We start from the raw sequence: 26,564 nt of genomic DNA on the forward strand, positions 1-26,564 counted from the left end.
AGATTGTTACAGATTTGTTTTGTTCTAAAATTATTTCAAGACCAGTAAATCACAAAGCATGAAATCACAACTTAATATGGAAAAGTTTTATCAAAGCTAAAATTTATTTGGTGCATACTCTGTGCTTGCTATCAGGTACTTTCACATATACCTTCTCCTTTAATATGTAAAAGCAACCATGTGAGGTATTTTACAGATTTAAAAAAAAAAAAACAAAAAATCTACTTCCTTAACTTATTCAGTGTAAAGATGGGTTATAAGTATTGCAAAACACAACCCCTAACCCCCCCAAAAAAGACAAAAAACAGCCAGCTCCATAGTCTTATTTCCATTTCCTCCTATACTTAATCTACATATATCACCTAATTTAGCACTAGGAGAAAATAAAACCAATTCAAATGAAAGAAAATATCTGTGGTCATTTTTATCTACAAGTGTTTTTGAATCTACCAATTTCTACTCTAAGTACAAGGGGCTTGAATGCTGTCAATACCTGAAATAATTTTAAGGTCATCTAATACTTTGAAAATGTTCATACAGAAACACTTCAGTCTAAAAATAGCTGTCTATTTTTTTTCAGAGGCAGTTTCTCAGCAGAAAAAGGCAATGGGAACAATTCAATTGATGGAAATTATTTAAGTAAAATACCTTCAAGAAAGTAGAAAAAAAAGTATAGGAAAGTTTTATAAAAATGTAGCACCATTACTCCAGTAAATGAGCAAATTTCAAGAAGTGAAAATTACCTAGGAATTACATATTATATCTTTTCAAATAATATAGTTTTACATTTAGAAGTTCAAATTATACACAATGTTATATTAAGCATTCCTTCTGATTAGGAGTTCAACACTGACATCAAGTTATTTTACAAAATTAAAAAACAATTTCCTAATAAACAGTGACTACTGAACTGTTACAAAGAAAAAAAAAATTCTCAACATTAGGCAATTTTATTCCATATGTAAATTTTTCTTAAAGAAGTATTAATATCGTGTTACAAACAAGACAGATAATCTGGTCCAGTTGTAAAATATATTTGACAAAAACATTTTGATCTTTCTAATGTTTTTATCTGTTGGTTTTTCCAGCATTCCTATCTTTTTTCTAAAACCATTTAATAAAGTACAGCTCATACAGAAACCAGATATGAAAGCTGACCTTTTATTAAGTACCTTCTTACTAAATGCTGCCAGCAATACCACTGTCATCAAAAATTATACTTTAAAATCAAATTATTAAGTACTTTATATTCAAAATATAGACTGTATGTATGTGTGCATGTATGTTGAATGAATATTCATATTCAATGAATAAACTTCGTACCAGCACACTAAACTTCATATGATTTATTTTAAATGATTGCTGGTTCTAGATAATCAAAAAACCACAAATTCTATGGCAGCAACTATAATACACACATAGTTCTATAAAGATATGTTTTAAGTTATCACATAATGGTGGAATATAATTTAACAAAATACAAATGACCTTTATAGCATAAGGCTCTGTGGTTAAATAAGCAACAAATTAAAGAAAAATATCAGAGAAAGGCTTTGCAAAACAAATCATGTCTCCTGTTAGAAGAATTTAGTCTTTCCTTCCTAAGAATGGCTAACACGGGCATTAAGACGTTAGAACAAAAAGTTTCTGAAATTCCTAGGAAAGGAAGAATTAAACTTCAGTAACAGTAACTGATGAGGTCAGACTTTATCATGGCAACTGAAAGTTAATCTGTTGGTAGCCGGAAGATACAACTGCTTCTTTTTAGAGAAGTAAAGTTTATTACATTGGAAACAATACAGCAAGGAATCGCAAAAGTTTACTCATTAAATATACTTTAATTCTTACAAATATCCTTTTTGAAAATGCAATTCATATATGCTGCAACCTCAGAAGTTTGAATTCAAAATGAAAATATGAAGGCAATAGTCAAGGAAGTCACATCAGAGTGCTTTGTCAAATATTTGTACAAATCAGTATATACCTCTTTTGTCTATAATACAGTAGGAAAAACTGATTCTAAATATAGCCAAGTTAATGCAGAAAAATACATTACTATTTGAGGCAGACCATGCTAAAAGATAATTTACAATGATTAGTTTGTATTTAAGATGGCTAATAATGCTTGTAGTTTGAACCAAAGAAAACAAGGTGAAGTTGAATTTTGCAGTATTTGCTCAGTCTTTTGTACTAAACATTAGTCCATCTGAGATGTAAATAAGATTGGAAAAAGCTAATAACCTGATACTTTTCTTTATGCTTATCATTTTCTCATTCAGTCATACTAATGCAAAATTAATACAGCATCAAGGTTTTTCACATATTAAAACGAGGACTAATGACTTGTGAAGGTAGAATGTGTACCATGTACACTTAATAGATGAAACCTGCAATTACCACCAACTCAATTTTTTTTTTATAACACCACGATTTACAAGCCAAAATAAACATGTGATTAAAAAATTCTGCTCCTCAAGATATTTAATTGTCCTTTTTTTTTTCTTTCAGATTGGTAAGGGTTAGGTCTTTAAAAACCTGAAGGAGTTGGTAAGAGGAAAAAAATCCTCAATGCTTTAAAAAACTCAACTGGTTAGGAGTCCACACAACTACCATGCTGGCATGGAAACAGGTGTTTTCTGTCACAGAACCATTCAATTTCCCACAGAAGTAGTTCTTCCAAGCCAGCTATACAGAGATGTAAAACAGCTCACCCATGATTAAAATGCAAGTAATCCTTAAAAATAGGAGCAAGACACCTTACCCAAAAAGATCTTTCAAATCATTGCTAGCTGAACTGCTATTGGTCATAGTGCTTGGTGGCTGTGCAAAGTTCTGTGGGTTAAAGAAAGGATTACCCTGCATACCAAAGGCAGATTGTCCTATCATGTTCATCTGTGTTCCCATTACTGTACTGCCCATACCTGGAGACCCTTGGGGAGGTACAAACTGATTAAGCCACTGATTTGGTTTCTGTTGCGATAATTGGTTCATGCTAACTTTGGGTTTCTGAGGGCCAAAGAGATTATTAAGAGCAGACATATCTGTGGGTCTTTGTTGAGTCTGCTTTGCACCAGCAGGAGAAGGATTCATAGCATTGAAGTTTGGCAAAGAGGAAGGTGTTCCCAGGGTCATCTTGGTCACTCCGGGTGTGCCTGGACTACTGAAAAAGTTATGGTTTGTATTAACTGGCACGTTGAATCCCGAAGTCTGAAAGCCCGTGTTGGCATTGAGGCCGTTTGTCAAATTTCTCTTTGTATTATCAATCGGTGTAGAAAACATCATGCCAAGGTCCATAGAAGGAACAGAAGTGAAGGTACTTGGAGCAGAAATTTTAGGAGTACTAACAGAAAGGCTGGTCAAAGATGACATATTATCCATCAATGTGTCTGTCAAGTCCTTAGTCTGCAAAATATGAGGGAATTACTTTATCTCCATGAAGTCCAAATTATTTTATACTTTGTAAACATCTGATAGATGAAATTCTATACAGTAAATTAAAATTAAGTGCAACCAAGAGTCAGCAAACCACTGCTCACAGGCTAAATCCAGCCTGCCACCTGTTTTTGTATGGTTTTTACCAATGAACACTTGTAATCAATTTGATGACAGATAACACTAATGCTAAACTACATTTAAGCAAAAATACTATCTTCTCCCCAAATAATTGCATTCTTCTCATTAATAAGATCTATATTATAAAAAATACACTCTATCATTTTTATATTTTGACTTTTGTCCAAAAAATTGTGGAAATTTGTTGTCTCTTACCCCACAAATACTTTTTCCAGAGGAAGAATTTAATTGATTAAAAGGTAACAAAAAATAATTTAAAGAAAGCTTTTAAAAATTATTTCTGGAATCAATAAGAGTGTAAGCTCTCTACAAACAAGGATTCTATTCACTGCCACAGCACCAACACTTATAACAGTGCCTGGAACACAGCAGAAAATAAATACTGGTCATGTGGGTAAGCCTTCTTAAATGAAATTATAAACCTGACTACGGGTTGGTGTGAGTTGGAATCAACTTGACAGCAACCAACAACAACATAACTGAAAAACCCAAGATGGTAAATTACTTTTAATTCAAGAATACCTAAAAGCATGAATATACTACCTGATAATTTTAAAGCGAAAAGAGATGAATTAGTACTATGACATCTTATCCTTTTTAAGAACTCCTCCTATTTACCTAGCTTCCACTTTACTGGTAACAAGCACTGTCGTGGAACATCATACATTAGGAAGGCTACTGAAGAGTTGTTGGAAAATCCTTTATGCCCATAATTCTTAGAAACTACATATTAAAGTATTCTTTGCAATACATTTTTATACAAACAATAGTAGATGAAGTTCTATACTATCTTTCTCCCTAAAAGTAGTATGCTTGAAAATACACAAAGGAAATAAACTCTGACCTGTTTGACTGGAGCAACAGGTGTGTGCATTTGGGGTTTAAGAGGCTGCTGGCTTTTCAACTTCTGTGCCTGCTCTTGCTCTTTTGCCAATTTTTGTTTTTCTTCAAGTGTAAGTGATGCCTTAAAACAAAATAAAATGAAAACCCAATGGGCAACTTCATAATTCCATTTTTAAAACAAATGATTTCTTTTTTGGTAAACTGTTTCTTGGTACATTTTGTGATATTTGCTACTTAACTGAAAAGCAAACTACTTCTGTATTCGTGATTTTCACAGGTAAGTTTTATTTTGAATTATTACAAAATTTAAATTTAGGCAGAAACTTACAGGACTTGTGCTAAAATAACATTCCCAGTATGACCGCTGTTATTTTTAAACTAAAATAATCTTTCTTCAGACAATGAGAATATGATTAAGTGATTTGCGAGACAGGCAACGCTAATGCTGAACTCAAGTTAAAGCAAAATGTTATCTTCCCCCCCAAATAATTGCATTTTTCTCAACAATAAGACATATATTATTTAAAATAAAAAAAGTACACTCTATCATTTTTATAATTTGAATTTTGTCAAAAAAAATTATGGAAATTTTTTGCCTCTATAGGTTAGTGTCTACAAAATATTCTCAATTTGGGGAATCTTGGGAGATCTTGTTCAACTATAATCTAGCTCATTCCAAAATATTTTACCATGGAATGAAATGAAAGAAGAGAGGTAAGGCTGTTGGGCTAAAAAGAATAGAAAAAAGTTGGAACTTAAGCTGTTGGGAATGTAGTGAGTAGGAGAGAAATTAAAATGCTGAAGAACCACAGCGAGAGCCCAAGATAGATGGACAGCATAAATCTGCAGCTGAAGTCATCAACACAGGAGCAGAAGCAGAGAAGAGACATAGTGGAATTTACTGTGGAGTGTGATTGACAAAGTGCAGTAGAAAAGACAAAGGAGTGAGGCAATCTAGAAATGTTACCATGGAGGAGGTTGAGTAATAAAAGAAGCTAAAAATGTTAAGCATGTTTATTTTCAATATGGCTCAGGGCATGTTCCACTGATAGTTTTAAATCTCATAATAACAAGAAATAATTACAGAATATTTCTTGTTAAGATGCTAAACATTATTTCCCACCAAAAATCTGTGGTTTATAGTAAGTTTTATAATTGTAAAGGAGAATTTTAAAAGGACAATAAAGAAACTTACTCCTTTATGTTTACTCTGTAGCCCATCCTCCTTATTGCCTGGTTCACCGCCAGTCAGAAGGTCAGCTCCAATGCTGTTAAAGACCTTGTCAATCTGCTGAAATTGGAAAAAAAAAGTCAACTGTCTGAATAGATGTCAATAAAAATGTGATTTTACTGTTTAAACATTTAAAGCCCCCCCATGAAGCATACTGTCAAGCACTTTCTACAAAAATTAATTTAAATGCCCTCTTACCTGATTCCCAACATTTGTAATTTTTGTCTCTTCAGAAGCATTCATTTGATTTCCTATGTCCAAAGACCTGTAAGAGAGAGTTGAATTATGATAAAATAAGCAATAAACAGAAATGCATGCTTTTTAAATACTTAATACTAAAGATAGTTTATCCACATGGAAAATTTGTTAGACCTTAAACAAACTGTGACTTCATTCTTTAAGAAAAGGCACAAGCTGTTCCATTACTTTCTACTATTAATGTCTGCTTGCCCCAAAACTTAACATTTGTATATAAAACTCTTTTTAACTCACCATTTGAGATTTAGTAAAGAATTTACTCAGAGTGCCATAAAACCAGGCAAGCATGGTTCTTGCATTCAAACAGCTTAGAATCTCAGTGAGAGACAAGATATGATATGGGGAACTTAAGTTTTAAAAGCTGTGATACTAACAATAAATGCTAGAATCACCCAAAATGTGGGCCAGATCTATGCCTTGAAAAACAGGTAGGATTTAGTAAGGCAGAAAAAAGAGTAGGCTAATTTCCCCCTCAAGTACAAATACTAGATAATAAAATTTTGTTTGTTATAGATTTTTAAAAATTATTTTTTCAGAAGACCTGGATGGTATCTGGCTAACATTACTGTATGTTTTGAACAAAGATTCTTCTAGAGAATCCTTACTAGAATCCTGATCAAAAGGAGGAACACACAGAATTTCCAATTCTCATGGACTCCAGACTTTCTGAAGTCATGGAGGCTGGACCAACCCTTGAAACTACTGCCATGAGATAATCTTTAAATCTTAAACCAAAAACATCCCCTGAAGTCTTAAAACCAAACAATAGTTTAGCTAAACTGGTTAAAAAAAAAAAAATGTCTGCTTTGAGCATTATGCTCTTTTAAGAACTGTCTATACGGGATCAAAGTGACAACAGCAACTGGAAAAATTAGACAGAAAGCTTAGGGGGCAGTGAGTTTATGTTGACGGGGGGAGGAACAACTCAGAAAAGGAGGGTGAGAATGGTTGTACAATTCCAAGAATGTAATCAGTGTCACTGAACTGCACATGCAGAAACAGATGAACTCATTGTATGTTTTGCTGCATATATTCTCAACAACAAAATAAATGAAAAAAATTATTTTTCAGGGCTTCTATGTTAATACAGTTAATCCATCAAATATCACACATGTCACAAGGAGCCCTGGTGGCCCAGTGATTAAGTGCTATAGCTGCTAACCAAAACGTTGGCAGTTTGAATCCACCAGCCACTCCTTGGAAATCCTATGGGGCAGTTCTACTCTGTCCTATAGGATCACTATGAGTCAGAATCGACTCAACAGCAACGGGTTTGGTGTATGTCACAAAATACTTAGCACGTATACAGTTTGTTTAGGTTCAACTTCACTGCATTCTATACATATTTACTTTACAGAAGCTTTCATCTTGCACTGGGGCAGAAGCTAAAGAATTTCCATTTGAGGATCCTGCTCATGATTGCTATCTCTTTGACTCATTGACGTCTTCTGGTTCAGGAGTAAATGTTAACAGGCAGCCTAAAATCATGTGTTTTGCTCTGGGGCAAAGATTACAGTGGAGCTTTCATTTTCATAAATTGGCCATTTTCACCTTTCCCTTCTTCTCCTGGAAATGTTTGCAAATAATTTAGAAAATCTTTCCAAAAAATAAAAAGAGGTAGGTAGTGTGGTACTACATATGAAATGAATGCTCTATAAATGTTTTAGAGGTTTGGGAAAAGACAAAGGGAGAAATCAAAACACCAGAGATTTAAAAAATATTTATAAGTAGTGCCCTTAGTGATCAGCAACCTGAATTTACAATGCTGACAAGGGAATTTCTCTGAATAGAATTTTCATTATGTACAGAAAAAACTAAAATTATAACATATTATACTTTTGTATTAAAAAATAACAATAGATTTTCAATACCCCATTTTAACTCAATTCAACTTATTAATGTATTAAAAGAATGTTTTACATATGGTCAAGTTAAAATCTCGCAATTTTTCTCTTTCATATTCCAGAAAATTAATGATATAACTTCAATCTCACTGCTGAACCATGTGCAATTCAATTGCAGTCTACTTACTTCTGCTGTTCTTGCATTATATGGAGCTGTTCCAGTTTAGTCTTATGTTCAGACTCCAATCTATTAAGCATCTCTTTTATGACGGAAATGAAAGAGTTGAACTGGTATGATAAGAAATTGAGATGGTTATAATGTTTCAAGTTAGCAGCAAATATAACCAATCAAGATAATAGTCTTAATTTTTACAAGACTACGACTCACTCACACTGCTGATGTCACAACAAGGAAAGTGTACTTAAGCTCAGGATATCATAGCCAGTTTTTACAATACCTTTGCATGATGGTCATATAATAGTTCAGGAGGCTTTTAAGTTCCAGAAGACATGTCTTAATGAGTTTTATATCCCAAATTATCTAATAGCTATTATTGAAGGGTCCTATATAAGGAGCCCTGGCAGCACAGTGGTTAAGAGTTCGGCTGCTAACAGGAAGGTCGACGGGAGAAAGAAGTAGCAGTCTGCTTCTGTAAAGATTACAGTCTTGGAAACCCTATGGGGCTGGTTCTACTCCATCCTACAGGGTCACTATGAATCACAATTGACTCAACAGTAACGTTTTTTGCTGGTTTGTTTTGGTTTTTTATACAAGTTCACCTCCGGCAGTTATTACATATTGATTTCCCTAGAATAATCCAAAATTGACCGTTTGAAATTTGTGTGTATCTGTAAACACTCTACTTAATAATTCATGGAAAATTCCTGATTATTCAGACTGTTATAAAAATAACAGTTTTGGCTAAAATAATCCTTTTTCTCTAAAAAGTTAACACAAAAATAAAAAGTTACCAGAAATATTAAACGTATCTAACCCAACTTTCAAATAATTAACACTAATAATGTATAACTTAATACTATGTCTTAATGTAATTTAAGCTTCAGTTAAATGATAATAACTCTTATGGTACTTCAGGATCATCGTAAGCAATGTCTTTGAATAATACCATATATTGCAGAAAGAATCTAGAAACTGCTTTCCTCCCCTCCTCAAATCATAATACATCTTTGTGCTGGGTGCTATTTTATTAATCCTCATAACTATTCATAGTAGGTTCACTAAAATTTCTATTTCAGAAGTGAGGAAATTCAGGCTCAGTGAGAGATAAAATAACTTACTCAGAGATATTATATAACTTACAAAACTAAATGGCGGAGCTAGAATTCATACTGAGCCTGTCTCCAAAGCTTGTGCTTGTTTCTACAGTACTGCACTGTATCTCACCACACTCTTATCATTGGCTTCTCCTTTGTCTTATCATGAAAGTACAATGGGCATATTTCCTTAGCAGTTTACCACGACTGACTTTCTGATTAGTTTTTTTTTTTAATTTTTATTTCAAGTATAATATACCAACTGAAAAATATACATATAAGTGCACAGTTCAAAGAATCCACAACTGAACATACAGACGTAACTAGCAGTCAGATGAAGACGCAGAACATTCTCAGCACCCCAGAAGCCTCTGTATGTCTCCTACCAGTCTTTACCAGACCCCACCCCCCATGAGTAAGCAGTATCCTGACTTCAAACAGTACAGATTACTTTTGACACACATATACGCCCTGCTCATCTTTCCTCAATACCATACACAGTTTTTACCACTAACCTAAATCAGTAATTTTCAAACTTGTTTGATCACAACTCATAAGAAGACGTTCATTTTAAATTATAACACAAACACACAAGCACCAAAACTTAAGTTTCACAAAATAATACTTGGTTATTATGTGTAATACACTCTAATATTTGCTATTCTGGTCAATATTTTTAAGAAATGTTTGTGGTCTATGGAATTGATTTTTCCACCCACTAATGGTTTTTTTTTTTTTTTTATACTCTATTAATGCACTATGACTCACAATTTGAAAAACAGCCAAAACTATCCTGGAGAAAGGTAATCATCTATTTTCCTCAAGGAAAAATACAATTTAAGAAAAAGTCCATTTCAATAGTTCACCATCCTGATATTTATTAGTTCTTTCTAATTTCCAGTTAAAACTTCTGCTGCTTTAATACATATGTGGAAGATCAAAGATAAATTATCCATTGGTCTGTTAAGCTATCAACTAAATAATTTCATATTACTTTAGCCAGAATCCTATATGAAATGGAAAGCATTATTAGTTTTCTAGTGGTATTTTATTCTGGAATGGCTACTTTTCTTGTTGTTGTTGTTGTTTTTAAGCTGCTAGGGACAAACCAGAGAAATCCTGAAAGAAAAGATTCTTTAGGAAGTTCCAAATTTACTCATGTGATCATAATATTTTGAAATCTGATATAAAATCTTGTTACATTGATCTTCACAATTACCTAAAGTTCTTAAGAACAAAGGATAAAATTTAACAAATAAAACATTTTTAAAAAGTATTGCTGAAGTAAAATGGAATGGCATTATCATTTGGTCTCTGACTTTATCCTGTGGCAAGATGGGATTCCACTATTTCATTTAATCCTCGTGACAAGCAATCAACATTTAGGCTACAAAGGTTTAATATTTAAAAAGAGACTGGAGTAAACCCTGAAAACAAGCAAAGGAACTATAATTCTATAATGTTCCATCCATCTTGCTTTCATAGCTAGGGATCTGGCAGCTATGAAAGCAAAATGGTACTCATAGCGAGACAAGGACACTACCGGCTTCAGTCAGTTCAGTAGTCCCCTTACTTCAGTCTGCATGAAGAGTTAGGAATGAGACCACTGATATTGAACTTTATTAACAACTTAGGGAATTTTCAAGATAATCATGACTATGTCTGATTTTTGCCTTATGTGCAGTATTTTCACTCCAACCCTATATAAAATGTGATTATTGAATTTTTTTTTAATTATCATTACAGTGAAACCTGTGACAGCTGAAACTCAACAGGACTGCCTTGTTTTTCAGGTCTTCCAAGTTTTCCACCTTTGACAGGGTTACCAATTTTTAGTAGAAAACATTTGAGTTTTCCTTTTCTGACAGGCTTCTGCCTTACCCTTATGCCCCCTTTCCCAGGTTTTACTGTAAGAGACTAATAGTGTTTTCACCATTCTGAGCCTAACAGTACTTTACAGGCAGGCTCAGTTCTAGAAATCTAAGATACACTCAAATGCAAATTACAGATCCTAACATCAATGGATTTCTTCTTAATCAAGTTGCATAAAATTCCCCTGAAATTACAACTATACAGAGAAGGTGGATATTATCTGTTTCTCTCAAACAATGCTTTTATTAAACTCATACACACCTATCTATACAGACACCTATTTAGGGACTGTGAGCAATATAATGTAGACAAACAGGCATGTAACCAGTTTCTACATCAGATTTCCTTTTCATAATAGCTGAATGACTCTGGGCAACTCTTTCTGTAAAAAGGAGCAGCCAAGATTATATCTCTAAAGGGCCCTCTGGTTCTGGATTTAGTGATAATTGCAAAGAAGCTTCAGGTAAAGTTTCAACCGCTTTCAATTTATTTACTCCTACACTAAAGACAAAGCAGTTGTGCATAAATACATTTCTGCAATAAAAAAACAGATTTAACATTGAAAAATAACAAAAAAAATAGTAGATGCTAAACTTTTCCACGGCTTATTAAAACAAATTATCAATGAGGAAAAGTAAAATAAATCAGTTGAATTATCTCTTCCCTACTGTTTTCTGACTGAAGCTCAACTATAAACTTCTGCATGAATCTTCTATTGAGGTGCCAGTGAATAAACAAAGCACTTACACTTTGTCGTTAGTACTATTTTCTCCATTTCTATCCAGTCTCATTACCCGTTCCTGAGATCAAAGATGCTTGGGAAGGCAAGAAAAGTCCTCTCCTTAGAATTCTTTGTTCTTAGCTTTTAATTCCATTAAGATTTTTATCAGTCGTTAACTACTTCTGCCTACACCCTGCAAAGCTATCTTTCAATATGCTACTCGTTAGTCACTATTTGAGTCCCTAGTATGAGCCAGTCACTTTACTAAGCAGTGAAGGTTTGGCACTGAGTAAAACCGTCTCTGTATATGTGAGATACAATCCAGTGGAAAGGCGTTCATTTCAACAAAATACTAGTGCCATGTACGAACTTTTAAACTAGGGCCAATATTATTACCTGTTCACGGTTGCTTAAATGAAAATGGCATCTACTGTACTTTTTGTCTAGAAAACTCTATGGGGCAGTTCTACTCTGTCTCATGGGGTCGCTATGAGTTGAAATCAACTCAACAGCACTGAACAACAACTGCACTTTTTGCATAATAAACCCCTGTTGCTTTTTCTTAATTCAAGGATTGTTCACATATCTTTTCAATCACAAAGACTCAACTGTTCAAGAATGGATTATATATATATATACATATATTACCTAAAAGTACTGATAAATATTTATTAATTTTTTCCTCATTAATTCAAACATTTATTGAACATGTACTCTGCGCCAGTCACTGTTCCAGGTGCTGGTTACAAGGATGACAACATAGTCCTTTCCACAAGGATCTTACGGATTAGTAAAGGAGACTTTAGTTTTCTCCAAAATATGAAGAGTAGGCCCCTCACATAACCACAATACAACCTATTTCCTTTAACCCTGCTCTGATCAGACTATAGAAATTGGAATCAAGGTCTTCTATTCTCAATTACAGATTCTGACCCTGAGTTATCTGGCTCCAAGCCTTGCATAAATCTTCTAAGAAATTATTACTATAGGTCCAATTCTACATTCTCAAAAAAGGGAAAAAATCTTGATTAAAAATTTCAAGATATGGGGGGCGGAGCCAAGACGGTGGACTAGGCAAACGCTACCTCGGATCCCTCTTACAACAAAGACACGGAAAAACAAGTGAATCGATCACATACATAACAATCTACGAACCCTGAACAACAAACACAGATTTAGAGATGGAGATCGAACTAATACGGGAAAGCAGCGATTGTTTTCAGAGCCTGGAGCCAGCGTACCAGTCAGGTACGGCACAAGCACAGAGAGCTGCTCTACCCCGCTGAACTAACCCCGGGAGGGGGACCAGCCGGTTCCGCGGGAGGCGTGGGACACAGCCGGTAGGAGAAGTCCCCAGGAGGCAGTGACTGGTCTTGGAACGGGGAGAGCAGCATACCAGCCGGGGAACCGTGCCGCCGGGATTTGGACTGGACGCAGGAAGGGCATAAACACGGAGAGCTGCTCCACCCCCCTGAACTAACCCTGGGATGGGGCCCAGCCGGGTCACGCGGGCGGCGTGGGACGCAGCCGGTAGGAGAATTCCCCGGGAGGCAGCGACTGGTATTGGAGCAGGGAGAACAGCGTCCCAGCTGGGACACTCGGTCACGGCACAAGCACGGGGAGCTGCTCCACCCACTGAACTAACCCCGGGAGGGGGCCCAACTGGTTCGCTGAGGTGGCACGGCCACGCGGCTGGAGGGACGAGAAGTTCCCAGGAGGCAGCGACTAATTTTGGAGTCGAGAGTACACCGTCCCAGTAGGGGAGCCTTGACGCTGGGCATGGGGCTGGAAGCGGAGGATCTGACCGTGACTCAAGCGGGCCAGACCCCCCGGGGGCAATCTCCACACAGACAGCACACATACGCGACGCGCCCCACGGGAATCTCAGATATAATAGTCATTCCAAGCAAGACAAGCAACTCTGGCTATATTCTGAGGTGCTACTCTCCTATCTCTCTGTTCCCTCCCCCACCCTCCCCAGGCGGCTTCATTAACATCTGAATAGCCTGAGCCAGAGGGAGAACTCTGATAGGGATCTGACTGCACTTTTTTTTAGCGGGTTTTCTGGAAAAACTAGTTTCCCAGTGATGGCTCGGAGACAACAATCCATATCAAACCACTTAAAGAAGCAGACCATGACAGCTTCTCCAACCCCCCAAACAAAAGAATCAAAATCTTTCCCAAATGAAGATACAATCCTGGAATTATCAGATACAGAATATAAAAAACTAATTTACAGAATGCTTAAAGATATCACAAATGAAATTAGGATAACTGCAGAAAAAGCCAAGGAACACACCGATAAAACTGTTGAAGAACTCAAAAAGATTATTCAAGAACATAGTGGAAAAATTAATAAGTTGCAAGAATCCATAGAGAGACAGCATGTAGAAATCCAAAAGATTAACAATAAAATTACAGAATTAGACAACGCAATAGGAAGTCAGAGGAGCAGACTCGAGCAATTAGAATGCAGACTGGGACATCTGGAGGACCAGGGAATTAACACCAACATAGCTGAAAAAAAATCAGATAAAAGAATTTAAAAAAATGAAGAAACCCTAAGGATCATGTGGGACTCTATCAACAAGGATAACTTGCGGGTGATTGGAGTCCCAGAACAGAGAGGGGGGACAGAAAACACAGAGAAAATAGTTGAAGAACTCCTGACACAAAACTTCCCTGACATCATGAAAGACGAAAGGATATCTATCCAAGATGCTCATCGAATCCCATTTAAGATTGATCCAAAAAGAAAAACACCAAGACATATTATCATCAAACTCGCCCAAACCAAAGATAAACAGAAAATTTTAAAACCAGCCAGGGAGAAAAGAAAGGTTTCCTTCAGGGGAGAATCAATAAGAGTAAGTTCAGACTACTCAGCAGAAACCATGCAGGCAAGAAGGGAATGGGACGACATATACAGAACACTGAAGTAGAAAAACTGCCAGCCAAGGATCATATATCCAGCAAAACTCTCTCTCAAATATGAAGGCGAAATTAAGATATTTACAGATAAACACAAGTTTAGAGAATTTGCAAAAACCAAACCAAAGCTACAAGAAATACTAAAGGATATTGTTTGGTCAGAGAACCAATAATATCAGATATCAGCACAACACAAGGTCACAAAACAGAACGTCCTGATATCAACTCAAATAGGGAAATCACAAAAACAAACAAATTAAGATTAATTAAAAAAAAAATACACATAACAGGGAATCATGGAAGTCAATAGGTAAAAGATCACAATAATCAAAAAGAGGGACTAAATACAGGAGGCATTGAACTGCCATATGGAGAGTGATACAATGCGATACAGAACAATACAAGTTAGGGTTTTACTTAGAAAAACAGGGGTAAATAATAAGGTAACCACAAAAAGGTATAACAACTCTATAACTCAAGATAAAAGCCAAGAAAAATATAACGACTCAACTAACATAAAGTCAAACACTATGAAAATGAGGATCTCACAATTTACTAAGAAAAACGCCTCAGCACAAAAAAGTATGTGGAAAAATGAAATTGTCAACAACACACATAAAAAGGCATCAAAATGACAGCACTAAAAACTTATTTATCTATAATTACGCTGAATGTAAATGGACTAAATGCACCAATAAAGAGACAGAGAGTCACAGACTGAATAAAGAAACACGATCCATCTATATGCTGCCTACAAGAGACACACCTTAGACCTAGAGACACAAACAAACTAAAACTCAAAGGATGGAAAAACATATATCAAGCAAACAATAAGTAAAAAAGGAGTAGCAATATTAATTTCTGACAAAATAGACTTTAGACTTAAATCCACCACAAAGGATAAAGAAGGACTCTATATAATGATAAAAGGGACAATTGATCAGGAAGACATAACCATATTAAATATTTATGCACCCAATGACAGGGCTGCGAGATACATAAATCAAATTTTAACAGAACTGAAAAGTGAGATAGATACCTCCACAATTATAGTAGGCGACTTCAACACACCACTTTCGGAGAAGGACAGGACATCCAGTAAGAAGCTCAATAGAGACACGGAAGATCTAATTACAACAATCAACCAACTTGACCTCATTGACTTATACAGAACTCTCCCAACTGCTGCAAAATATACTTTTTTTTCTAGCGCACATGGAACATTCTCTAGAATAGACCACATATCAGATCATAAAACAAACCTTTGCAGAGTCCAAAACATCGAAATATTACAAAGCATCTTCTCAGACCACAAGGCATTAAAACTAGAGATCAATAACAGAAAAACTAGGGAAAAGAAATCAAATACTTGGAAAATGAACAATACCCTCCTGAAAAAAGACTGGGTTATAGAAGACATCAAGGAGGGAATAAGGAAATTCTTAGAAAGCAACCAGAATGAAAATAGTTCCTATCAAAACCTCTGGGACACAGCAAAAGCAGTGCTCAGAGGCCAATTTATATCGATAAATGCACACATACAAAAGGAAGAAAGAGCCAAAATCAGAGAACTGCCCCTACAACTTGAACAAATAGAAAGTGAGCAACAAAAGAATCCATCAGGCACCCGAGAAAACAAATAATAAAAATTAGAGCTGAACTAAATGAATTAGAGAACAGAAAAACAATCGAAAGAATTAACAAAGCCAAAAGCTGGTTCTTTGAAAAAATTAACAAAATTGATAAACCATTGGCTAGACTGACTAAAGAAATACAGGAAAGGAAACAAATAACCCGAATAAGAAACGAGAAGGACCACATCACAACAGAACCAAATGAAATTAAAAGAATCATTTTAGATTATTATGAAAAACTGTACTCTAACAAATTTGCAAACCTAGAAGAAATGGATGAATTCCTGGAAAAACACTACCTACCTAAACTAACACATTCAGAAGTAGAACAACTAAATAGACCCATAACAAAAAAAGAGATTGAAACAGTAATCAAAAAACTGCCAACAAAAAAAAGCCCTGGCCCGGACGGCTTCACTGCAGAGTTCTACCAAACTTTCAGAGAAGAGTTAACACCACTACTTCTGAAGGTATTCCAAAGCATAGAAAATGACGGAATACTACCCAACTCATTCTATGAAGCCACCATCTCCCTGATACCAAAACCAGGTAAAGACATTACAAAAAAAAAAAATTACAGACCTATATCCCTCATGAACATAGATGCAAAAATCCTCAACAAAATTCTAGCCAATAGAATCCAACAACACATCAAAAAAATAATTCACCCTGATCAAGTGGGATTTATACCAGGTATGCAAGGCTGGTTTAATATCAGAAAAACCATTAATGTAATCCATCACATAAATAAAACAAAAGACAAAAACCACATGATCTTATCAATTGATGCAGAAAAGGCATTTGACAAAGTCCAACACCCATTTATGATAAAAACTCTTACCAAAATAGGAATTGAAGGAAAATTCCTCAACATAATAAAGGACATCTATGCAAAGCCAACAGCCAATATCACTCTAAATGGAGAGAACCTGAAAGCATTTCCCTTGAGAACGGGAACCAGACAAGGATGCCCTTTATCACCGCTCTTATTCAACATCGTGCTGCAAGTCCTAGCCAGGGCAATTAGGCTAGACAAAGAAATAAAAGGTATCCAGATTGGCAAGGAGGAAGTAAAGTTATCACTATTTGCAGATGACATGATTATATACACAGAAAACCCTAAGGAATCCTCCAGAAAACTACTGAAACTAATAGAAGAGTTTGGCAGAGTCTCAGGTTATAAAATAAACATACAAAAATCACTTGGATTCCTCTGCATCAACAAAAAGAACACCGAAGAGGAAATAACCAAATCAATACCATTCACAGTAGCCCCCAAGAAGATAAGATACTTAGGAATAAATCTTACCAAGGATGTAAAAGACCTATACAAAGAAAACTACAAAGCTCTACTACAAGAAATTCAAAAGGACATACTTAAGTGGAAAAACATACCTTGCTCATGGATAGAAGACTTAACATAGTAAAAATGTCTATTCTACCAAAAGCCATCTATACATTTAACGCACTTCCGATCCAAATTCCAATGTCATATTTTAAGGGGATAGAGAAACAAATCACCAATTTCATATGGAAGGGAAAGAAGCCCCGGATAAGCAAAGCACTACTGAAAAAGAAGAAGAAAGTGGGAGGCCTCACTTTATCTGATTTCAGAACCTATTATACAGCCACAGTAGTCAAAACAGCCTGGTACTGGTACAACAACAGGCACATAGACCAATGGAACAGAATTGAGAACCCAGACATAGATCCATCCACCTATGAGCAGCTGATATTTGACAAAGGACCAGTGTCAATTAATTGGGGAAAAGATAGCCTTTTTAACAAATGGTGCTGGCATAACTGGATATCCATTTGCAAAAAAATGAAACAGGACCCATACCTTACACCATGCACAAAAACTAACTCCAAGTGGATCAAAGACCTAAACATAAAGACTAAAACGATAAAGATCATGGAAGAAAAAATTGGGACAACCCTAGGAGCCCTAATACAAGGCATAAACAGAATACAAAACATTACCAAAAATGATGAAGAGAAACCCGATAACTGGGAGCTCCTAAAAATCAAACACCTATGCTCATCTAAAGACTTCACCAAAAGAGTAAAAAGACCACCTACAGACTGGGAAAGAATTTTCAGCTATGACATCTCCGACCAGCGCCTGATCTCTAAAATCTACATGATTCTGTCAAAACTCAACCACAAAAAGACAAACAACCCAATCAAAAAGTGGGCAAAGGATATGAACACACATTTCACTAAAGAAGATATTCAGGCAGCCAACAGATACATGAGAAAATGCTCCCGATCATTAGCCATTAGAGAAATGCAAATTAAAACTACGATGAGATTCCATCTCACACCAGCAAGGCTGGCATTAATCCAAAAAACACAAAATAATAAATGTTGGAGAGGCTGTGGAGAGATTGGAACTCTTATACATAGCTGGTTAGAATGTAAAATGGTACAACCACTTTAGAAATCTATCTGGTGTTATCTTAAACAGTTAGAAATAGAACTACCATACAACCCAGAAACCCCACTCCTCGGAATATACCCTAGAGATACAAGAGCCTTCGTACAAACAGATATATGCACACCCATGTTTACTGCAGCTCTGTTTACAATAGCAAAAAGCTGGAAGCAACCAAGGTGTCCATCGACGGATGAATGGGTAAATAAATTGTGGTATATTCACACAATGGAATACTACGCATCGATAAAGAACAGTGACAAATCTGTGAAACATTTCATAACATGGAGGAACCTGGAAGGCATTATGCTGAGCGAAATTAGTCAGAGGCAAAAGGACAAATATTGTATAAGACCACTATTATAAGATCTTGAGAAATAGTAAACCTGAGAAGAACACATGCTTTTGTGCTTACCAGGGGGGAGGGAGGGAGGGTGGGAGAGGGTTTTTTATTGATTAATCAGTAGATAAGAACTGCTTTAGGTGAAGGGAAAGACAACACTCAATACATGGAAGGTCAGCTCAATTGGACTGGACCAAAAGCAAAGAAGTTTCCGGGATAAAATGAATGCTTCAAAGGTCAGCAGAGCAAGGGCGGGGGTCTGGGGAACATGGTTTGCGGGGACTTCTAAGTCAATTGGCAATATAATTCTATTATGAAATCATTCTGCATCCCACTTTGAAATGTGGCGTCTGGGGTCTTAAATGCTAACAAGCGGCCATCTAAGATGCATCAATTGGTCTCAACCCACCTGGAGCAAAGGAAAATGAAGAACACCAAGGCCACACGACAACTAAGAGCCCAAGAGACAGAAAGGGCCACATGAACCAGAGACCTACATCATCCTGAGACCAGAAGAACTAGTTGGTGCCCAGCCACAATCGATGACTGCCCTGACAGGGAGCACAGCAGAGGACCCCTGAGGGAGCAGGAGATCAGTGGGATACAGACCCCAAATTCTCATAAAAAGACCAAACTTAATGGTCTGACTGAGACTAGAGGAATCCCGGCGGCCATGCTCCCCAGACCTTCTGTTGGCACAGGACAGGAACCATCCCCGAAGACAACTCATCAGACATGAAAGGTACTGGTCAGCAGGTGGGAGAGAGATGCTGATGAAGAGTGAGCTAATTATATCAGGTGGACACTTGAGATTGTGTTGGCAACTCTTGTCTGGAGGCGGGATGGGAGGATAGAGAGAGAGGGAAGCTGGCAAAATTGTCACGAAAGGAGAGACTGAAAGGGCTGAGTCAAGAGGGGGAGAGCAAGTGGGAGTAGGGAGTGAGATGTATGTAAACTTATATGTGACAGACTGATTGGATTTGTAAACGTTCACTTGAAGCTTAGTAAAAGTTAATATAAAAAATAAAATTTCAAGATATGGAGAGGCTTGACGGCTGCCTGATTTTTCACTTTACACCCTTATAAGAAAAAAAATCATAAAATCAACAAGGAGAGGAAATAAAACCATATGTGACCCATGCCTTCAGCACTCCTAGGAGACAGAGAACACCATAACATTCAAATTACCTACTAGTCTAGTAGAGGAAAAACAAAATTCCAACACAGCTCCTGGGCCTGCTGTTACAAGTTTCTGGGTGAAGACAGCAGGGGAGAACAGGGTATAAAAACTTGGTGAAAAGAATAAAGTACAAATCTCAGAAGAAGCAGAGACAAAATCATCTCCAGAAGGAAAAAGTCTAACATTAAATGTCTAAATACTGAACCCAGCTCAGGCCTTGCTGGTTCATAGCACTGGCTACAGAAAAGGGGCCTGACGGTGTGTGGGACTAAAGTAGTGACCTCAGAGAAACATTGCTTCTGGGGAGAATCAGAAAGAAGAAAGGGGGTGCCCCCCTTAGAGACGAGGCAGTGAAGGGAAAGGAGGAAATAAGAGGGGGAAATTAAGGATCCTGTGAAAGAGGAACAAGACATACTGACCCCATCACTATCGCCTTCTCTCTACCAATACCACCCACGGCCCATAAAAGAAACTGCGAAGGCGAGGTAAAAACTGACCAAAGAGGGTAGTCTTGAATTAGGAACCCTGTCCACAAAATGAATAGGAAAGGAGACTACATCCATGACAAATTAGTATAAAATATCAAAAGATATGAATCAAAGTATTTCTGCTGATGAAAATTCACCCCTGAAATATCATAAAGCTGAAGAAAACTAACGTAACATTTCAAATGAAGTTATATATCCTAAAACAAGTATTTGGAAATATTTAAAAACACCCTGAATCAGAAATATGAGAAGAATAGAAACGAAAAAAGTTGAGGATTATCTTAGTCATATTATCATCCTATTTTTTACCAATATTCATTTTTTCCCTTTCTGCCAAACCTAACCTCAACCCTACTAAAGAAACTATCAAGCCAAAAATTGAAATCTAGGGATACAACCTTTCAGAAGTTTATTCTACTACTTCAAATAAAGTGTTTGATCTAATTAATTTTACAAATTTCTCTACCTCCAAAACTCTACTCACTCAGCATCCTCTCCAATGTGAAATGCTCTCTTGCTTAATTCCCAACTTTCTGCTTCCCTCATTACTCTTATTTACTTTCAGCCCTTAATTCTAAATCTTGCCTGCCTATCACTCTCAGTCACTCTCAGTTAAAAAGGAACCCTTCCCAGTCTCTTCCATTATACTTCATTAAATCAGTCCTATTGTGAACAAAACGCCTTGTCTTTACTCTGAACCTCAAGTTTTCTCTTAATTCAATAAATATTTTTGTTTCTGGCACTACACTAGGTGCTGGGGATATAATGAAGAATAAGCTATAATACCAGCCTACTAGGAGTTTATAATCTCAAGGAAAAAAAATGAGACACATAAGAACATAGTTGTGGTAACTACAGCAGTAGAGGTATGCAGAGAGATAATTCTATGGTAATCTTTGAAACATTATCCCTCTACTCATTTACTGTATCTTGAAAGTTCAAATACCTAAACCAGACAGGCATTTAAAGTCTATCTACTTTAGTCTTAACTTATCTTTTCTCCCTATTTCCCTCTTGTCAAATTGGACTACAGGTTGTCCTCACCTTAAGATGTATTCAAGTTACAACTTGCAACTGTCTTTTTTTGGTATACCTTATTATTAGTAATATGTACTACATACAATGTTGCAGCACACCGATATTATCATTCTCAGATGTTCACTGGCAGATGTTCAATTTTATGATTTACTGCTCAAAACACTGCTGTACAGACTTAGTTTTCTAAACTAAATCAGGAGCTTGAGTTGCTTGGAAACATGGACCCAAAGCTGACTGCTTTGCTCAAGTTGACATGCAGATTTGGGAAGCAGTGAGATGTTATCGCAAAATATATGGAGAAAAAAGTAAAGGATCATACAGACGATTCTCACTAATTTTCTGACTAGAAACGCCATCCCATTCCCAGGAATAATCCAGATGATCCAGAACCTTCCACAAGTGGAGTTATCCCCACAACTGACAAAATGCTAACGTCATCCAAACAAAATGCTAACGTCATCCAACTCCTCTTCATCGAAGTAAATTTTTATGATTTGTGTACTTTTTTATGTAAGTATTATATCTTTAAGTTTATATATATATATATATATATAAGTTTATATATAATGTTTCCAACCCCCAAAGACAAAGACTAGATTTATAAAGATACTGATAATAAAAGGCAATAATAGTGAAAACCAAAAAAAGAGATATTCGACTTACATCAGAACAGACTTAGATGGAGTCATTGTAATGGAACCCCATCCTAAGTTTGGGACTACCTACCTCCATTCCGTATGGCAGACAGATTCTAAGATAGCCACCAATTAAAATCTCATACTGGAACGCATGCCCTTAGGTAATCCCCTCTTTCTGAGGGTGGGTAAGACCTGTGACTTGCTTCTAAACAACACAATATGGCAAAAATAATGGGATGCCACTATCTTGATTACAGTACACAAAACGCTAACTTCCATTTTGCTTGTGGACTCCCTTTCTTGCTTGCTTTGATGAAGCAAGTTGCCATGTTAGAGAGGTCCACTTGGCAAGGAACTGAGGATGACATCTAGCCAACAGTTAGGAACTGAAGCCCTTCGTCCAGCACCCCTAAAGGAGTTGAATCCTGCCAATAACCATGTAAGTGAGCTTAGAAGCTTCCTTCCCCAGTTGAACTTTTAGATGAGACTTTGGCCCTTGACTGGAGTATTGTGGGAGATCTTGAGCAGAAGATCCAGCTAAACCATACCCTGGCTAGAGTGACCCACCGAGACTGTGAGATAATAAACATGGGTTGTTTTAACCCACTACATTTGTGATGACTTGTTATCCAGTAACAAATAACTAGTACACTTCCCAAAGCCATAACTTTGTCTTTGTTCATGTCAACTTCTCAGCCCCAAATCTGAAGGAGCCCCAAATCCTACACATCTTTCAAAGTCCTGCTCATTTACTACCTCCAATGAAGCCTTCAAAAATCCATCCTTCCATCTCACTTACATTTTTACTTTGAATCCACAAACTTTCTTCATCGAACTCTGATGGCATATTTTTCTTTGTTTTACCAATCTTTATAGATAGTATAATTGCATATTTAAGGCCAAAAAAAAAATAATAAACTGAATAAAGTATAAATAATACTCCTACCTGATTGAGATTAAGATTGTTTTCAATACTCAGGGGAATCAAATGAGGCAATACTTTTCCAGCCAGCTGTTCTTTGGTGATTCCTAACTTCTTATGAGTAAATGTACATTTGTAAATACCTGATAGAAAAGAATAAGACACATTTTGTAATTTAACACCATTAATACCCAGTGCCGTCGAGTCGATTCCGACTCATAGCGACCCTACAGGACAGAGTAAAACTGCCCCACAGAGTTTCATAGAGATCATGGAAACAGTGTACCTACATGAAATCTCTTGGTAAGTAGTATAGTCACAAATTTTTCCCAACAGTGCCTAGGATCACGATGCTCTTACATACAGATTAGAATGACTTCAGCCTTTACCATCAGTCCGTATTTAAATATCATGACATAGTTACTTTTTGGGCATAAGGCTACGTTTAATGATAGCATAACATTAAACGGTTATCAGAATCAGGTACAGCCTCATACTATATAACTCAATCTCACACTACCCTTCCCCATTGCCTCACCTACTTACCTGACCTTCAAGGTACTGCTTTTTATACCTATTCCACAAAGCCTTCATTTGGCAAACAGAGTACATGTGCTCCTCATTCTCTGAATCCTTTTCCTAGTTATGTTCTGAGTGTTTTACACATAACCCAAAGCTTTTGAACACACTCTCTCTTATTATTCTCATGTTAAAGTACACATGGTTTACATACTCAAAGAAGCACTTTATTGAGTGGCTACTAACTGCTTATTTGCCGAGCACTTTTTTATGCACAGTACTTTGTCTTCAGTTGCCTCACTGAATTCTCACAAGAATCCTAAAATGATGTTATTTTTATCCTCATTTTATAGATTAAAAACTTGTTCAAAGTCACTCCAGGAATTGACAGAATCTGGATTTGAACCAGGGCTCTCTTCCAGTATACAAAACTCTCAAAAAGACTAACCTCTTTGATCAAAAAAGTTTTGTAACATTTCCCAGAAATTCTATGTCTACAGAGGTTCACAAATATTTACTCACGGCTTCATACAGGCTAGAAACTATAGCTTAAAGTGTTAAGATATACAGAGATGAGTAGTAATCTCTTCAAAATTAGTAAAGAACTTCAGATTTAGTAAAAATTAAAACTGTTAATGTTTTTGTGATTCTACAGCTATGTCTGTTTCTACGAACACAGTACTCCCTGGCACTTCCAGATCAGACTTTCATATTTTTAACTATTTACAAGCAATTTCAGAGTTTCCTGACAGAGTAATTTGTAATTAACTAGAATAGAATGTGCTATGAGGCTAATATGCTACAGCAACACTTTAGCACTGAAACACACTAGTTAAGATTTATGCATATCTAAACTAAAAAAACAGTTCAACCACTTATCAGTTGCATGACCCTGAATAACTTACTCAACTTCTCTGAGCCTCATTCTCTTTGTGAAACAGAAATGTTGTTGTTGGCTGCCCCTGAGTCAATTCCGATTCTGACTTATGGCAACCTTATCTACTATTTCACTGGATTTTGGGGAGAACGGAATACAACAATGCAGACAAAGTACTTAGCATTGTACCTCTTATAAACTGAGTACCGAACACGTACTAGCTATTACTATTAAGATATATATAAGATATAGATAGTAATAATAAAAAATAATAAAATAAAATAAATTTTCATTTTTTTATTATTACTATTAAGACCTATATCACCATTTCAAGTAGCTTTGTTCTCCTATCTTACTTTGAACGATTTTATGGGGAAAACTATATGCTATCATGATATAAGTGAAGCTAGGCTCCCCAAATGTCTTATTCCTTTATATATGTCAAGGTTCTATTGCTTTTGCTAAAATTAACCCAAAGAGAAGTATACTATGGCATTTATCCCATCATTCTTCAATTACTGGCAAGTACAATGGTTTTATAATTGGAAAATTTACTTGCATCATGTAAGACAATAAAGTAGGATAAAATGATATTAAGTTTTCAGCTACCTAAAATTCCCATGAGGACTGCAGGTTCCTTGGATGGAATTTGTTGTAAGAAGGGTAGAATATCATCAAGTACAAACCACTTATCCAGGTATTCCAAAATCTTTCCTAAGCACACTAATGAATTTACACGAACCTATTAAAAGAGGTAAACTGTATTAGTCATTTGTCTTTGAAATCGAAAATATTTAAATGTAAATTTAATCTTCACATAGATATATGTTAAAATCTCAAGAATAAAAGTAGGTTTAAAGGCTCTTATCTTTTATTAACATAAGAAGTTTGTTTATTTATTAACTTCCCCTACTTGTTTAAGAAAGAATTTACGATTGCTTCACCAGGACACTAGTTAGATAAAGATAAGAAATGACTTCAATTCTGCAACATTTTAAATAAAGTAATTAGCATTTGAGAAGCTTTTACTATATACATACGTGCTTACTAAGAACATTCCTTTGGGGGCATCTGAGTTGTAAAAAAGATTATACTCTCCCTACCAAGTGATCAATTCCAGTATTTTTCTATAACTCAGGTTTATTCTTAAAATAAATATTTCAACATGTGAAGAGTATCCATATTTGCTCTACCTAAGAAGTTTTCTATTTCTAGATGTCTTTAATATAGTGACTAAAACCTGACATTTAGAAGCTATGTTATCAAAGCTGTAATTCACTTGACTATTTTGATAAGTATTTCACACTCTGGTTTTAGCTAGAATTTGTTAAGACAGACTTTTCTGAGTCGGTATCTATAAAACCAGTTAAAAAAAAAAAAAGCTAAAAAAAAAACTAATTTGGTTGGTTAAAAAAGCACCATATTTCTGCAAGAAAAATGAAATTTCATTTCTGAAAAATAATGTATGGCTGTGTTCTGAAATTCAAATACAAGGGTTATTATAAATTAAAAAAAAAGATATCTAAAGATTTGGTTTGTTCTTAGGATTGGTTTTATAAAACGAATCACTGCACTCTCCTGCACTCTCCCATAATACATAAATTTTAAGAGAAACTGGAAATATTACTTTAATTTTATTTTCTTTGATGATATACAAAATATTAGTCATGTAAGTCACAAATATACTTCTTGGAGCATTTTATATAATTCTCTGTAGAATTTATTTTTCTTTATTATCTGGGGACAGTAATTCTCACTTGTGTTTCAGGAAGTTTCCTAGGTAGAATTTTTAAACCTTAGAGGTATAGGTCTATAAATGTAACTCAGGAATTCACCTTTGTCACATTGAAGATAGGAGCACTGAAGGCGGTATGTTAAATGCAAATACTTTCCAGAGTTACTGTCATAAATGCATTCACTATAACTCCTTGCTAACAAGA

The 26,564-nt window shown here is 35.8% G+C and overlaps 1 protein-coding gene across 2 annotated transcripts in view; it reads right to left on the minus strand.

The window, feature by feature from the left end:
• Nucleotides 1-79: 79 nt before the first annotated feature.
• The window catches only part of SCYL2 (SCY1 like pseudokinase 2), a 90,276-nt gene continuing 63,791 nt past the window's right edge, over nucleotides 80-26,564 (minus strand). Inside the window, exons 12-18 of one of the 2 annotated variants that reach the window (XM_010599607.3) lie at nucleotides 25,234-25,366; nucleotides 23,253-23,371; nucleotides 7,937-8,037; nucleotides 5,846-5,912; nucleotides 5,612-5,704; nucleotides 4,418-4,537; nucleotides 80-3,402 (exon numbers count right to left, since the gene is read on the minus strand). In XM_010599607.3, the coding sequence (XP_010597909.1) occupies nucleotides 2,758-3,402; nucleotides 4,418-4,537; nucleotides 5,612-5,704; nucleotides 5,846-5,912; nucleotides 7,937-8,037; nucleotides 23,253-23,371; nucleotides 25,234-25,366 (1,278 nt within the window). In that variant the 3' untranslated portion in view covers nucleotides 80-2,757. Of the gene's footprint in view, nucleotides 3,403-4,417; nucleotides 4,538-5,611; nucleotides 5,708-5,845; nucleotides 5,913-7,936; nucleotides 8,038-23,252; nucleotides 23,372-25,233; nucleotides 25,367-26,564 lie in introns of both variants that reach the window. The other variant, XM_003405287.4, reaches the window with a different exon arrangement.

This window comes from Loxodonta africana, chromosome 4 (assembly GCF_030014295.1).
Source record: "Loxodonta africana isolate mLoxAfr1 chromosome 4, mLoxAfr1.hap2, whole genome shotgun sequence".
Lineage (NCBI taxonomy): Eukaryota > Metazoa > Chordata > Mammalia > Proboscidea > Elephantidae > Loxodonta > Loxodonta africana.